The sequence below is a fragment of the Macrobrachium nipponense genome, chromosome 18, assembly GCF_015104395.2.
Source record: "Macrobrachium nipponense isolate FS-2020 chromosome 18, ASM1510439v2, whole genome shotgun sequence".
NCBI classification, from domain to species: domain Eukaryota; kingdom Metazoa; phylum Arthropoda; class Malacostraca; order Decapoda; family Palaemonidae; genus Macrobrachium; species Macrobrachium nipponense.
In genome coordinates, this window is record NC_087211.1 from 20525710 (window position 1) to 20538685 (window position 12976).

The window sequence follows — 12976 nt, forward strand, 5'->3', positions numbered from 1 at the left end:
ACTTGCTCAGCCAAAGAAAGGTTCAAACGGAGGAAGGTGGGGAGAGGTAGAGGTTGTTGTACCCCACTTTGGGGCCATCTTCCATCCTTGAAAGAGGACGGTCATCTCTGGGAAATCCTCGTAAGACACCCTTTCAAATCCTAAAAGTAATGTTTTATTATTAAAGCATTTATTTATATTGCATACAAATACTAGATTTACATTGTACTATTTGCTGCTGTTTAGTCTCATTATATGTATAATGTATGGCTCTGAGTATTTGCTTTAGATACTTCACATATTATATAGTATTTATTTGTACATAAGAAAATACTTCCATCTGTTAATAACAGTGATTAAAATGTATAACATTTCCTTTGCTTTTTTAATAAACTGTCTAATAAGATGATTTACTATACATTATATACACGAAAGCAAGAACAGAAGCTTTCTTTAGACTAATTACTAATAGCATGATTCACTGGTTTCAGGTCCTGTCAAGTTTATCTCATCCTTATATCATACAATTTCGAGACTCTTTTGAACATGATGGCCGGTTGTTAATAGTCATGGATTACTGTGGTGGTGGAGACCTTCATACGCTTATAAGTAACAGAAAAGGTGTACTTTTTCCTGAGGATCGTGTTCTTGACTGGTTTGTTCAGTTGTGTTTAGCTATTAAGTATATTCATGACCGAAGGATCCTCCACAGGGATATAAAGTCACAAAATGTTTTTCTAACAGATGATGGAAAGGTTAGACTTGGGGACTTTGGAATTGCAAAGATCATGAATAGCACGTCAGATCTAGCTCGCACTTGTATTGGCACTCCTTACTACTTGTCTCCTGAAATGTGTGAAAATAAACCTTACAATAATAAAAGTGATATATGGGCTCTAGGATGTGTTTTATATGAAATGATCACCCTAAACCATGCATTTGAAGCAAATAACATGAAAGGTTTGATCTTAAAAATAATTAAGGGATCATATCAGCCCATTCCGGCACGTTATAGCCGAGATCTGCGCCTCCTTTTAAACCAGATTTTTCAGAGGGAACCAAGAGACAGACCATCAATATCGGTTATACTTCGTAAAAATTTTGTATTGAAGAGAGTTCCCCGCTTCATAACTGGATGTGAAGAAGAAGAATTGATGTCTTCCCTATTGAAAAGGAAGTGTAACTTACCAGCGTCAGCTCGAAAGATTCCTGTAGTGAAGCGTCCACCTGATGTAACTGATCCAGCCTTAAAGTATGGTGGAAGTGTAGCGCTTAATAAGAGGGGAATTATGAAAACTCCCACCAAATCTTTTACCAGACTTTCTCCCCATGGTGCAACTAGTCCAAGACGTGCTGGTGGAATATCAGTTAGGAAGGTGGACAGAATCAGAAAACTGAATAGAAAGAAATGTCCAAGTGAAAACAGTCTTATGTCTAGTGTTAAGAAAAAAAAGATTGGGTCAGATGGTCAAGATGGTCATAAGAAGAGGTCAAAGTCTGTTCCTCGTGTTGTTAAACAGTGCGGCTTGAAATCTCCTCATCAGAGCTTGAAGAAGAAACATCCTTCCCCTGTTAAACTGCAGTTGATGTTGACCAGTGCAGGTTTTAAAAAACAGACAGAACTTGGAGGAAAACAAGTTAAAAAGAAAATTCTAATTGAAGAAGAGAGAAATGGTCATAGTACTACACCAAAAGCACAAGATTTGCCTTCAGATGAATATGTGGCCAAGAAATTGCAAACGTCATCAAATGATGGCAAACAGATTTTTAAGTCTCCCATTTCTATTATGAAAAGTGATACAGTAATATATACCGGCCATTCGCAGCCCATTGATTCAGCTATGATTGAGAGCATGGAAAGTATCCTGGTCAATTATGAAGAAAGTAAGGATTGGATGGAGAAAGAAACCTCAGATAGACTGAGTGACCTAGGTGTAAGATCAGAGTGCATGTCCATTGTTCAGGCTTTGAAAACTTGTATTGACTATCCGGGAGGCTTATCTAATGATAAAGCGGATTTGAAAGAGAAGAGTCAGAAGGATGTAAAGGAGCTAACAAACATTACTCTTAAACAGCAGAATGAAAATTGTAGTGATGACGATGATGATGACGATGATGAAGAGTATTCTGTTGTTTCATCTGAAGAATTAAGGCAGATAATGCAAGAAAAGATGAAAAAGTTAGTGCAGCTGCGAGCAATAAAACTGAATCAAATGGTCCAAGAAAGAAGAAAATGGGCATATATGCAAGAAAAACTAGATTCTTCATCAGTAAACGAAAATAAAAATAACCTAAACGGAGACTTTTTAGATAAGCTTGAAAATGAGAAAGAAGTTGAGCATGCAGTGAAAAAAGGGAATAAGTCAGTTTTTGATGACTCAATTGATAATGAAGTGAACATCCTCAAAGATTGTGACTTGATGGCATCTGTTGAAAAGACACTCATACCAGAAATTCAAAGTAATATTCTAGGTAGTGGTTCTGCTTTGGAAAAAGATGAAGGCACAATTCTTATAGAATCTTTGTTGAGAACTGTGCAGGAAAGAACTTTCAATGACCAGTCTTGCATTTCAGGAGCAAGCTATGATGTAGGTTCTCAGTGTAATCAAAAGGCAGATGTTTTAAGAATCCAGGATATACTTTTAGATTTAAATGAAACAGAGAAGCCAACAGGCATTGTGAATGAATCTGACAATGAAGATAAAAGAAATACCTCATTTCATAAATGTGTGCTGGCATCATCAACTCCAGTGGTATCAAAAACTAAAGCTGTTACTTTTGGTAAACGAGCTAGATGGGGTAGTGTTCATTCAGCTGGCCTTGAAAACTCGCCTTTGGAAACTACTGCATCTGAAATGGATGCTACTTCGTCTTCTGATATCGTTGAAGTTTTCCCTAAAGTAACAGAGCGAAAACAGTGGACAAAGAACTGCAAAGAAATTGTCAGTATCCTGGCTGAAGCTCAGATTGTTGACACCCCAAAGAGTCTGAAGATTGAAAAAGATGAAGTTTGTCAAGGACAACAAGAAATCAGTGTAAATAAGTGTATTTGGCCATCTGATAACCAATTATGCTTTACTGAAGAACATAACATATCTTTAGGTGCCACTTACAGTGTTGATCACAAGAAAACTAATGGAACTACATCAGAGAGCCTTGAGGGGAAACAATTAAACTGTGAAAGTAAAGTTTATTCAGGAAATTCAAATCTGAATAGCACTTTTACCATAGAGAAAAATTCAATGGCAGAAGAGAAAACTAATGCAAAAGAGTTAGGTGATCTGCACCAAAACGATAGGCCATCTGCAGACCAGTCAAATGAAAGTTCATCTGTGTCATCTGCCAGAGAGATTTTGAACAAAACTATCACTATTGCAAGTACATCACCAAAATCCAAAGTAAAGAATGGGTTAGTTACTGATACAGAATCCATTATTAGTAAAAGTGAAGACTCTGGAAATCTCAACAAAACTTTTGAAATTGATTCGAGTAGTTTGAAAGGTATTGAATTACCATGCTGTGAGACATTTGCTGTACCAGACAATGCAGCAAATGTAAGTACCAAAAAAGCCAAAGGTGGAATACTGGGAATGCTAAGGTCACACGTGTCTCCTCTTTCAAGGAAGAAAACTCATGGTTACAATCATAAAAATGCTTGTGCATGTCTAAGTAATGATGCTTCAGGTGATGGAAATATGGCAAACTCTAAACCCTCTGTAACCCTGCCCAGAGAAGAAATAGCCTCAGCATCAAATAAAAAGAATGGAAAATTAAAATTGGGTATTGTTGGTATATTAAGGAAGCTGTCTTTGAAAGCAGATGATCTCACAAATGCTTCCCCTAAGACAAGTCAGCCAGTTCATGAGGCTATTCAGGCTCAGAAGTCAAATGTATCCAAAAATAGTGAAAAATCACCCAGTAAGAATTCAAGTATGAATGGTGCTGAAGTTGACAGGCCAACAGATATGGCAAATGAGAAAAGGCATACGGCATCACCAAGTCCGTCAGATGTAGAAGAGAAATCTAGCTCTAAAAAATCAGATGGAAACATGAAAGGAACTGTAGAAAGTGTGCATAGTATCAGAACTGAAGACTTTCCCAAGAAGAATGAATCCCAAAAGGAAGAATCCTTCAGGACTGTAGAGAAGAAAAATACCCCTAAAATAGATGGTGGACACTTGAAATCTAATAGATCTGGAGACAGTCAGAAGTGGAGACAAGATTCAAAGAAGCTAAGTAGATTCTCAATGCATGGCAGCAAGTCTCCTGTTGATGATATTTTAGGATGTGAATCCACTGACAGGACTGTCAGTGGCAGGAGTTCACCAACACCTTTAGATTCCTTAACTCATCAGGATACAAGAATGAAGGAACTGGAAAACAGCATTGATAAGGTAACGATAACAAATGTAAAAAATTTGGTAGATATTGATAATGAGCTAGACAGGATTACAGAAAGGTCGAAAGCCATGGAAGTAGAAGACAGAAAAAGAAATGTAAGGCAGGACAGCAAAAGTGTAACTGCAACAAATTCCACAGCATTTTCAGATAACACTAAAATCACTTCATGTCCAAGTGTAAGAACGAAAACTATAACTAAGTCTTTTTCAGAGAGTGCAGCTGGGGAAATGTGCAAACCTTTGGCAAATACAATAAGTGAACTTGATATTCTTGAAGCTGTGTTTACCAGTACAAAACTAGAAAGGTCTGATGGTAGTAAAAGTCCAGTGCCAAAATTTCCAAAATGTTCAAAGTCATTTAGTGGTAGTCTTCCTAGGAAGAATAAAAGTGATATATCAATTAGCAGTGGCCTTGATACTCAGGAAACTTATTCATCCAACCCAGCAGTGCTTAGTACTAACTCTAGCAGCAACTCTCTCTCTACTGGTAATCCCCATAAAAATACAATTTTTTCTAGTCGATCAGGCGATTCTGGTTGTTGGTATGGAGATTTAAGCTCAAATTCATATGATTCTGATACAACACCAAGTGGTACTTTGAAACGCAAATCAATGAGACTGGGTCATGGATCCACAGCAGCACAAGAATTTTGCAATGAAATTGATGAGGTTTCTCTGAATCGTGTTCAAAGTCTAGCTCAGAGTTTTGTTAAAGATGTGCTGGATAAGGCAAAAGCACAAGTTGGGAATGATGAGCCACTTTCCCCAGTTGTGTCAGATAAAGACAATTCAGAAACATCAAAACTTTATGCGACTCCAAAGGTGAGTGAATTGCCATCAATTTGTGAAGAGTTTTTGACCCTTTCAGAAAACAAAGTTAGCAACCAAACTTTGCTTTCAGCTTCAGACTTGGATAATTCTTCCAAAGAGAAATGTAAATTCCAAAATAATATACTGCCACCTAAAAGGCAGCAGGTTGTTGTATCCAGAAGTCTGATACAAGAAGTTGAATCTAATGCTAACCAGATTCCTAGTTCTTTTGGAGCAGATTTATGTCCCCAGCAGTCTTCCATTCATGCACAAGCAGGAAAACCACCAAGACCTTCATCACTTCTAAGTCTAAGTTCTACAAGAAATATTGAAAAACCACCAGTTGGAGCTAGACCAAAATCAATGGTTCTCAGTAAATGTAGTGATAATTCAGTACCTAAGAAGACAATATTCCCAGAAAGCACAGAAAGTCCTCAAAGCACTTTAACTAGAAAGCAAAAATATCAACTTGGTCAGTATTCATCAAAGCTACTCTCTCAGCTGATGTGTGAGGAAGATTCTGGAGAAATAAAAAAAGGTATAATTAGGGAAAGGAGTTCAAGTAGCATAATAACACCATTCAATATTGAAACTTACTCCAGTGGTCCTTCAGTTGAAGAGGAAAGAGAAGATTTAGCCAGTCTTCGAAAATCCATGGAACTTATTTTGTCTTCATCAGAGCATACTCGGGAGGATACTCGCTCATCAACAGCTTCGCCGTATGCAGCCTCTGAAGTATGGCATTTAGGTAAGTGAGAGAGCTTTTTGTGTTTTGGTTTTAAAGAATTATATATATATTGTATATGTAGCTTTATGTTATCTTCCCAATATTCTCAGCAAACTTTTTTTCATTTTGGAGAAGCCATCTTTGAGTTTGAAATTTTGTCAACATTTCATGTAGATAGACTTGCTTATGAAAGTCTGAGCTTTACAGTAGACAAGCCTCTTATTTTATGTTAGCTTGACTCTTGGAGGCTGATAATTAGCTATGTACTGAGTTTTGATGTACAGAAAATCAAATTCCAAAACTTATTTCCAGTTTACTGTTCGTGAATCTCAGGAGTAAGGTGACCCTCTGTCATACGTATGGTATCATTCATTAATACGTACTTGTACTTCGTAAGTGGAAGTCGCCCAACACTTGCTTTCTTCATCGTTTCTGTTACTCCTGTCATTGTAGGGATTTCAGTATAACACAGAATTCTTTATAGTGCTGAATCTGTAACAATTAATGGGTGTGTAAGTGTCAATGAATAATAATTTTTGTAATTTTTTCTTTATTTCCCAAGGACTGTATAATGGAGGCAGTTCACTGTGTCAGATTTGTTCCTAGTGAAATACAGTACATATTACCTCAATTATCTTAAGTAATACATCCACAGCCCTTGTGGACTTTGGAAGTTTGAGGATACTGTGAAAAAATTTTACTGATGCAAAACAGCAATTTTCTTCTAACTTTTTTCCCTTTATTACACTTCATAGTAGTACTGTATATGCTCATAAACAATACATAATACACTGTATAGTATACACTGTATGAAAATGAAAATTATCAGAAAAGAAATTTTGATAACTACTATACAATACGGTTCAGTCTATGTACTACTACATTACAATATCAAGTAACATTCGCAAAAAATCAAACTGCAGTATACTACATATAAAATGTATACAAAAATTTAGCATTGAAATTCTCTCTCTCTCTCTCTCTCTCTCTCTCTCTCTCTCTCTCTCTCTCTCTCTCTCTCTCTCTCTCTCTCTCTCTCTCTCTCTGAGAGAGTGGAAGATGTATTAATGGATTTATGTTAATCAGTAAATATAGTGTGTTACACATTTACCAAAGGTTCTAATCAATGCTATAGATAGCCTAAGCTCCAGTAACTTTCAGCTTGTTTCAATTGGTATAGATTTCATAAATTTTTATATATCATACAAAATTAATAACTATTGTTGTAATATGTACATCTTTAACCCTTACAGGCCCAGCTAAATGTATGCATTAACAATACTGAAAGAGGTAAACTTTGAGTTCAGCCAGTTTATAAAAAAAAATCAATTATAAGAAGATACGCAAATGTACATGGTATAAAAAAATTCTAAAAAATGTTCTGTACCTTCCACAGATGGTGTAAAGTATGTAGGTTTTTATAAGTAACTTACCATGTAATTTCATAGTTATAGTTTCCATTTGAAATGCAGCTTAGATTCAAAATTTCGAGGGGAGCGCTTCAATATAGTTTGTGTAGGTGATAGTCGGTCCCCCTAACAGAATATGTATTGGAACAATCCAGCAGATAACCCTGGTCTGGCAGTAGCTTTATTCATTATTTTCCAGTTATTTTGCTGGATTCCAATGTATATTGTAGCCTTTAAGCTGAAATATTTCAGGATGGCTGTTTTTTTTATTTTGTTTTTACGTTGATTAAAAGTAAAAATGAGCCGCTGGTAAAAAACACCATTTGCTTGTATGGTTTGTTTACTGGTTATGCAACTGGTGGCACCAATAATAGATTTTCCTTAAAAGTAATTCTTGGAATGACTACATTATAAAAGTAAATTGTTGTATGTTATGCCTTTTCATTAGGTCATAACTTTGGCAATTTATGAATTGTTTCCAGGCTATAGTAAACTACTAGCAAGTTACCAATAATAAAGTAGTTTTGTTTTAAAAGTAATTCTCAAGTGTTATGACACTACTATAAAAGTAATTGGTCTATGTTAGGCTTTGTTCTTTAGGCCATAACCTTAGCAATTTATTAATTGTTTTACATCTGTAAACTACTTGCAAACTGTTGATAATAGTTTTACATAAAAGTAATTCTCAGATGTTCCATCATAAAGTAATTGATGTATGTTATTCCTTTTATTTAGGCATTAACTTTTGCAATCCATGAATTTATTTCTGACCATAGGCTTCTGGTGAGACGTTGATATTAGTTTTACCTTGAAGTAATTTTTCAGATATTATGCTATTCTATTATCTTTTCTTTAGGCCATAATTTTGACAATTTATTTGTTCATAGGCCTTTGCTTCATGCAAGTTGCCAATAATTGCATTTGAAATAATTCTTGGGGATTTTGGCACTTTATTAGGCCCGTAACTTTTGCAATTATGATTTATTTACTGGACATATGATTCCTGTAAGCTTCCAATAGATAAGACTTTGACAAATACTAATCTTTATGCTTTCTTTTGTAGAACTGAAAAGTGTTAAGGCAGAAAATAGTGAGGAAAAAATTGAGTGTTTTGTTGACTGCTGCGAGTAAGTGTTCTTCTTATCGCATATCAGCTCATGCTACAATATACTAGCTCTCTGACTCTGATTTCGGGTGCTAGCATCGCCTCTCTCATGCGCTCGGCGCCAGGGATGACCACCCTGGCACCAATTCTGTCCTTCTACTAGCCTCTTGCCACTTACTCCTGCACCTGGCTCTCTTGCTTCCTTTCCATACCTTTGCCAGTTCTGTGTCTTGGTTAACCCTTAATGGACAGATTGCTCCTTGGGAGTAATAATAACAGCTTTGGGGTGGTGGACAGGTTGATCCTGTGGATAAACAATGTCAAGTGCCATTGATTTCGAAAGAATCTGCCAGGAAAGAGGTGCCAATACTTTTATAGCCCATAAATTCACTAATGGCAACTTTTACTCTGGCTAAAATCACAAGTGTGGGTGTGAGTGTAGGTGTCTCAGGACTTTAGTTCTGCTTCTGACTTAAAAGACCTCATACCTAACACCTCTGCTTAAGCAGGGGAGCTGGATCCAGCATTCCCTCTTGACCAAACAGCAGAGTATTCCTCAATTGACAGATCAATCAAATCTTCTAGTCACTTGATTTATTCAGACAACTAAGTTTTGAAGGACGCACTCGGCCATCAGAAGCATGTCTACCCATCACGACCTTTCGATCCCCTTGGTTGTCAGGATCTGATTATTGTATGAAGAACCCCAACCTTGGACCTGTTTGGCTCTTCAAGGAACCTTCACCTTACTCCAGTCTCCAGTCATAGCAGGGGCAACAGGCACATGTAATAGCTCCCAAACCTGCTAACAGTTGTTGGTGGACTCTCCAAGATCTGTCGTCCAAGTTGTTTCTTCTCAGACTTCCTAGCTTCAGAGAGATGGTCCAGTCTTGCCCAGACAGGCGCCAGACTGTCTGGAGGATTGTCTTCTGAAGTCTTCAAAATGTGATGCAGAGGCTGTTACAAGATTCAGAAGATCATACTTAGAGTCAACTAAACTTATAATGAAATATGGTACAGTAAATCGAGCAAGGGAAAAATGGTAACACATACATATGTATGTATTTGGTGCATCATGAACTTCATGGAGTTTGTTCAGTTTCATGTTTTGATATTTGTAATATGTACAGTGATTCATATTTCATTAAAGGATACGTATAGAGAGAGAGAGGAGGAGAGAGAGAGAGAGAGAGAGAGAGAGAGAGAGAGAGAGAGAGAGAGAGAGCGAGAGAGAGAGAGAGAGAGAGAGAGAGAGAGAGAGAGAGAGAGAGAGAGAGAGAGAGAGAGAGAGAGCTGTTTTGCAATTTTGATGGATTTTGCTTTTAACATAAAGTTTGTCAGTTTACTTTTTTACTGTTTTATTACCATTACCTTGATCTTCAATACAGCTGTAATAGCCTATTTGACTTTTGTGAATTTGCTATACTGTGAGGCTAGGTCTATAGTTCACTCATAGACATTTTTATCTCGTATGGTAATACGATATGATGATAACTGTTAAGAAAGTTTCTGTATAGAAATACATAATGGTCTTAAAACCATGGTAGGCTGTGGACAAACATAGGTAGGCTACCTGCCTACTGAACTGTGTCATTTACGAGTGAGAAAAAGAGGGGTTGCATTTTTTCAAAGTACTATATTTATGCAGTATATTTTGTTACAAATATTGGGAAAAAATAGATAGTTGCCTTTTGCGTAAAGTTTTCAGTGTAAAGTTTGGTTGTTTGTAAGTATACTGAGTACTATTATACAGTTATGTGGTATTACCAAGGTAGGTGAGGAAGTGTACAGAGTTGCCCTAACACACCTAGATTTTTTTTCCTTGCCAGTGTCTGGATTTTGCCATTATTCACTAGACTCTTGGCTCTATTGATCCAGACAATTGAAGGATTACTTTACCTTTTAGGGATTATATATGTTCTTTCTAATATTTATTGTACTTTGAAAAATTACAGTCACAGCTGGAATATTGTTGTAAAAGATAAGAATCAAAGCCAGCAACAATCCTTGAGTATATTTACGGGCAAATATACAGAAATATGGGGACAGGGAGATGTAGTACATTCCTTCTTGAAATCTCAAGTCAGATTATTCTGCCTGTATTCTGAGCTGAGGGGTGTGTTGCCGTGCACAGTCCTTTATGACCCATTCAAGTGAAGGGTATCTGTCTGATATAGCTGTTCAGTGCTGAGGGGTCTGTGACAGTCTTCTATCCTCTTGATGCTTTCTCCTCTAGAAAGAGGTGACTATAGAAGCCTGGAGACCTGGTTTGTTAAATGATCTCATGTGCTCCCCTCAGCATCATAGTCTTGACCTCTTGCTTACAAAGCTTGTTGGGAGTAGGACTGGATCAAAGGAATTGGGGTAGGGGATGGTCCTTGAATGGGAGCCACACCACCTAATGACAGAAGAGGCAGCACCCCACTTGTGGCAGCAGAAGGCAGGGAGGGGATCTGATCCTATCAGGACCCAACCTTTCCCTTGCTCCTGCGTGCTCTCTTAGGCTGACTGAAGTAGAAGGGGCAAAGGGTTCATCTGTAGGGTCTTCTGCTGTGCAGATGGTGGAGTACTCTTGGTCTGGCCCAAGGGGGTCATGAAGTCAGTGGTCTACTCCCTTGGCTGGACTTGAAGGTGGCTGGTTGAGGTATGAGGGTGTCACTTGAATCTTCCCTTGTAATTGCCACTGCTGTTTCTGTTTTCCCTTGTGGGAAGTAGAATGGAGGTCAAGAATTTGAACACAGTCAAGTCGTTCTATCCCCTTATAGTACCCTTTTTTTAGTGTGCTATATGAACTGTTAGCAGCATTTCTTGTATGTTTTTCTGTCGGTGCAAGACTGCAAACCACATGGAAGGCTTTATATTCATGTATGTACCCATGGAGACATTGTACTTAGCTGTGATTGTATGCAGATAGTACGTACAGAGGTAATACTACATTGCCTTTTATGTAGCAGTATTCCACAGTGTGAGCTGGAAACAGTCCTTGAAGTTTGGTAACAAGGGAGTTAATTGGAAGAAGGCAAAGGAGGAGGTGGGAAGTCCTCCATTCTCCTGTAATAATCCAGCAGTTTTACTTCAGCCATTGTTAGGTGCAGATGTGTGTGCTCTGCATGACTTGGAGTTAAAGTTACTTGAACTTTAAATGTATGGTGTTTGTTTTGTCACTGAAGGAAAATACAAAAGTGTAAACAACATGGTTGAATGACATACGCAAGTGTGACATTGTGTACCTTGTGTTAGATAAGCCATTCGGTTCATTTTGCAGGGTTAGGTCCTTAGGCCTAACACAACTGCGAGGAGTTAGCTTGCTGGTCTCCTTTACAATGGGAGAGGTTTGGTTAGAATTAAAGGAAGGCTTAGGACATTTGTCAGCACCTTTAGGGGTGGAGGATGGTGTTTTTTTCACCATCTTTGACACCGCTGAGCTTTACTGCTCTTTTCCTCTGGACTGCCCATCTTCTCTACCTGCCCTTCTCCTTGGACTCAATTTTAGATGGATATGCATATGAAAGTAGGCATGTATTTGTCAACAATGATGATATGTTTGCATGTGCTGAGCTCTTCCTAGGGGAGGCTGTTGCATTATGTGGTTCATCAATGCCTAGCCTTGTTTCATCAACTGGAATACCTGCAGTTGTAGCATTTCTTAGTATTCCTGGTGAGCTGTTTTTCAATGTATTCCTGGACCCTTTAGCTGTTGGGAAAGGGTCCCTTGTTACTGTTGAACCTCCTGTACCTGTCATCTTGGTTGTATAGTATCCAGTTCTGACTTTGCAGACAACTCCTACAAGCTAGAGACCCTGCCTCCTGAGAAAGGAAGAACATCTACAGCCTGTCATCAAATTTTAAGTCTTATGGTATAAAACCAGCAGTTATGATACTATAGCCAAATGTTTTGCTGAGACACATGAAAAATGAGGCTGTTACTTGCTCCGGACCCTGGGATCTACACGCATATATGCAATACTGGTCTTCTGGCTGACCACTGTTTCCTCTAATATGGACTGTAGTGTCTGGAAGATCTTATCTTGCATCCAGAGTCAGAGGAGTACCTTTAAAAGGATATGAAAGTGACTCATATTTATGAAGTTATAGGTACTCATTACCAACTTTATGATCACAAGTCAGATGGAATAGGCTGATTAACTACATCATCTCCTATTTAATTAGCATTTCAGTAGAAAAGTTTTGTTTCACTATAGTGGCTGATACTAACTTTAAGATGAGTTTTAGGCTTTGTGAAAACTAAACTCATTGTATTAGAAGCACACTCTTCCCAGCCCCTCTGAAGGGTACTTTACAAAGATTTCCTCATCATGGAGAGGCATCATGTGGAGACCCGATTTTCAGAATAAAATCTAGAGAATTGTTCAAAAGTAATTTTGTGTATTGAAGAAACACTTGCACAATCTATTTTGCCTTTCTGGACATTGAATTGAATAGCATGGGAGGTTTTTATCTATAGAAAAAAGTTATTAGTAGATGAATTTTAATTCTTTATATTTCAATAAAATAGATTATTTTTAATTGATTATAATAGAATGGG

General features: G+C 37.6%; 1 protein-coding gene across 2 annotated transcripts in view; it reads left to right on the forward strand.

Moving 5' to 3' along the window:
- The window catches only part of LOC135196910 (uncharacterized), a 174059-nt gene that overhangs the window by 108115 nt on the left and 52968 nt on the right, over positions 1-12976 (forward strand). For both annotated transcript variants that reach the window (XM_064223726.1, XM_064223725.1), the window contains one exon: positions 471-5937. In XM_064223726.1, the coding sequence (XP_064079796.1) occupies positions 471-5937 (5467 nt within the window). The remainder of the gene's footprint in view (positions 1-470; positions 5938-12976) is intronic.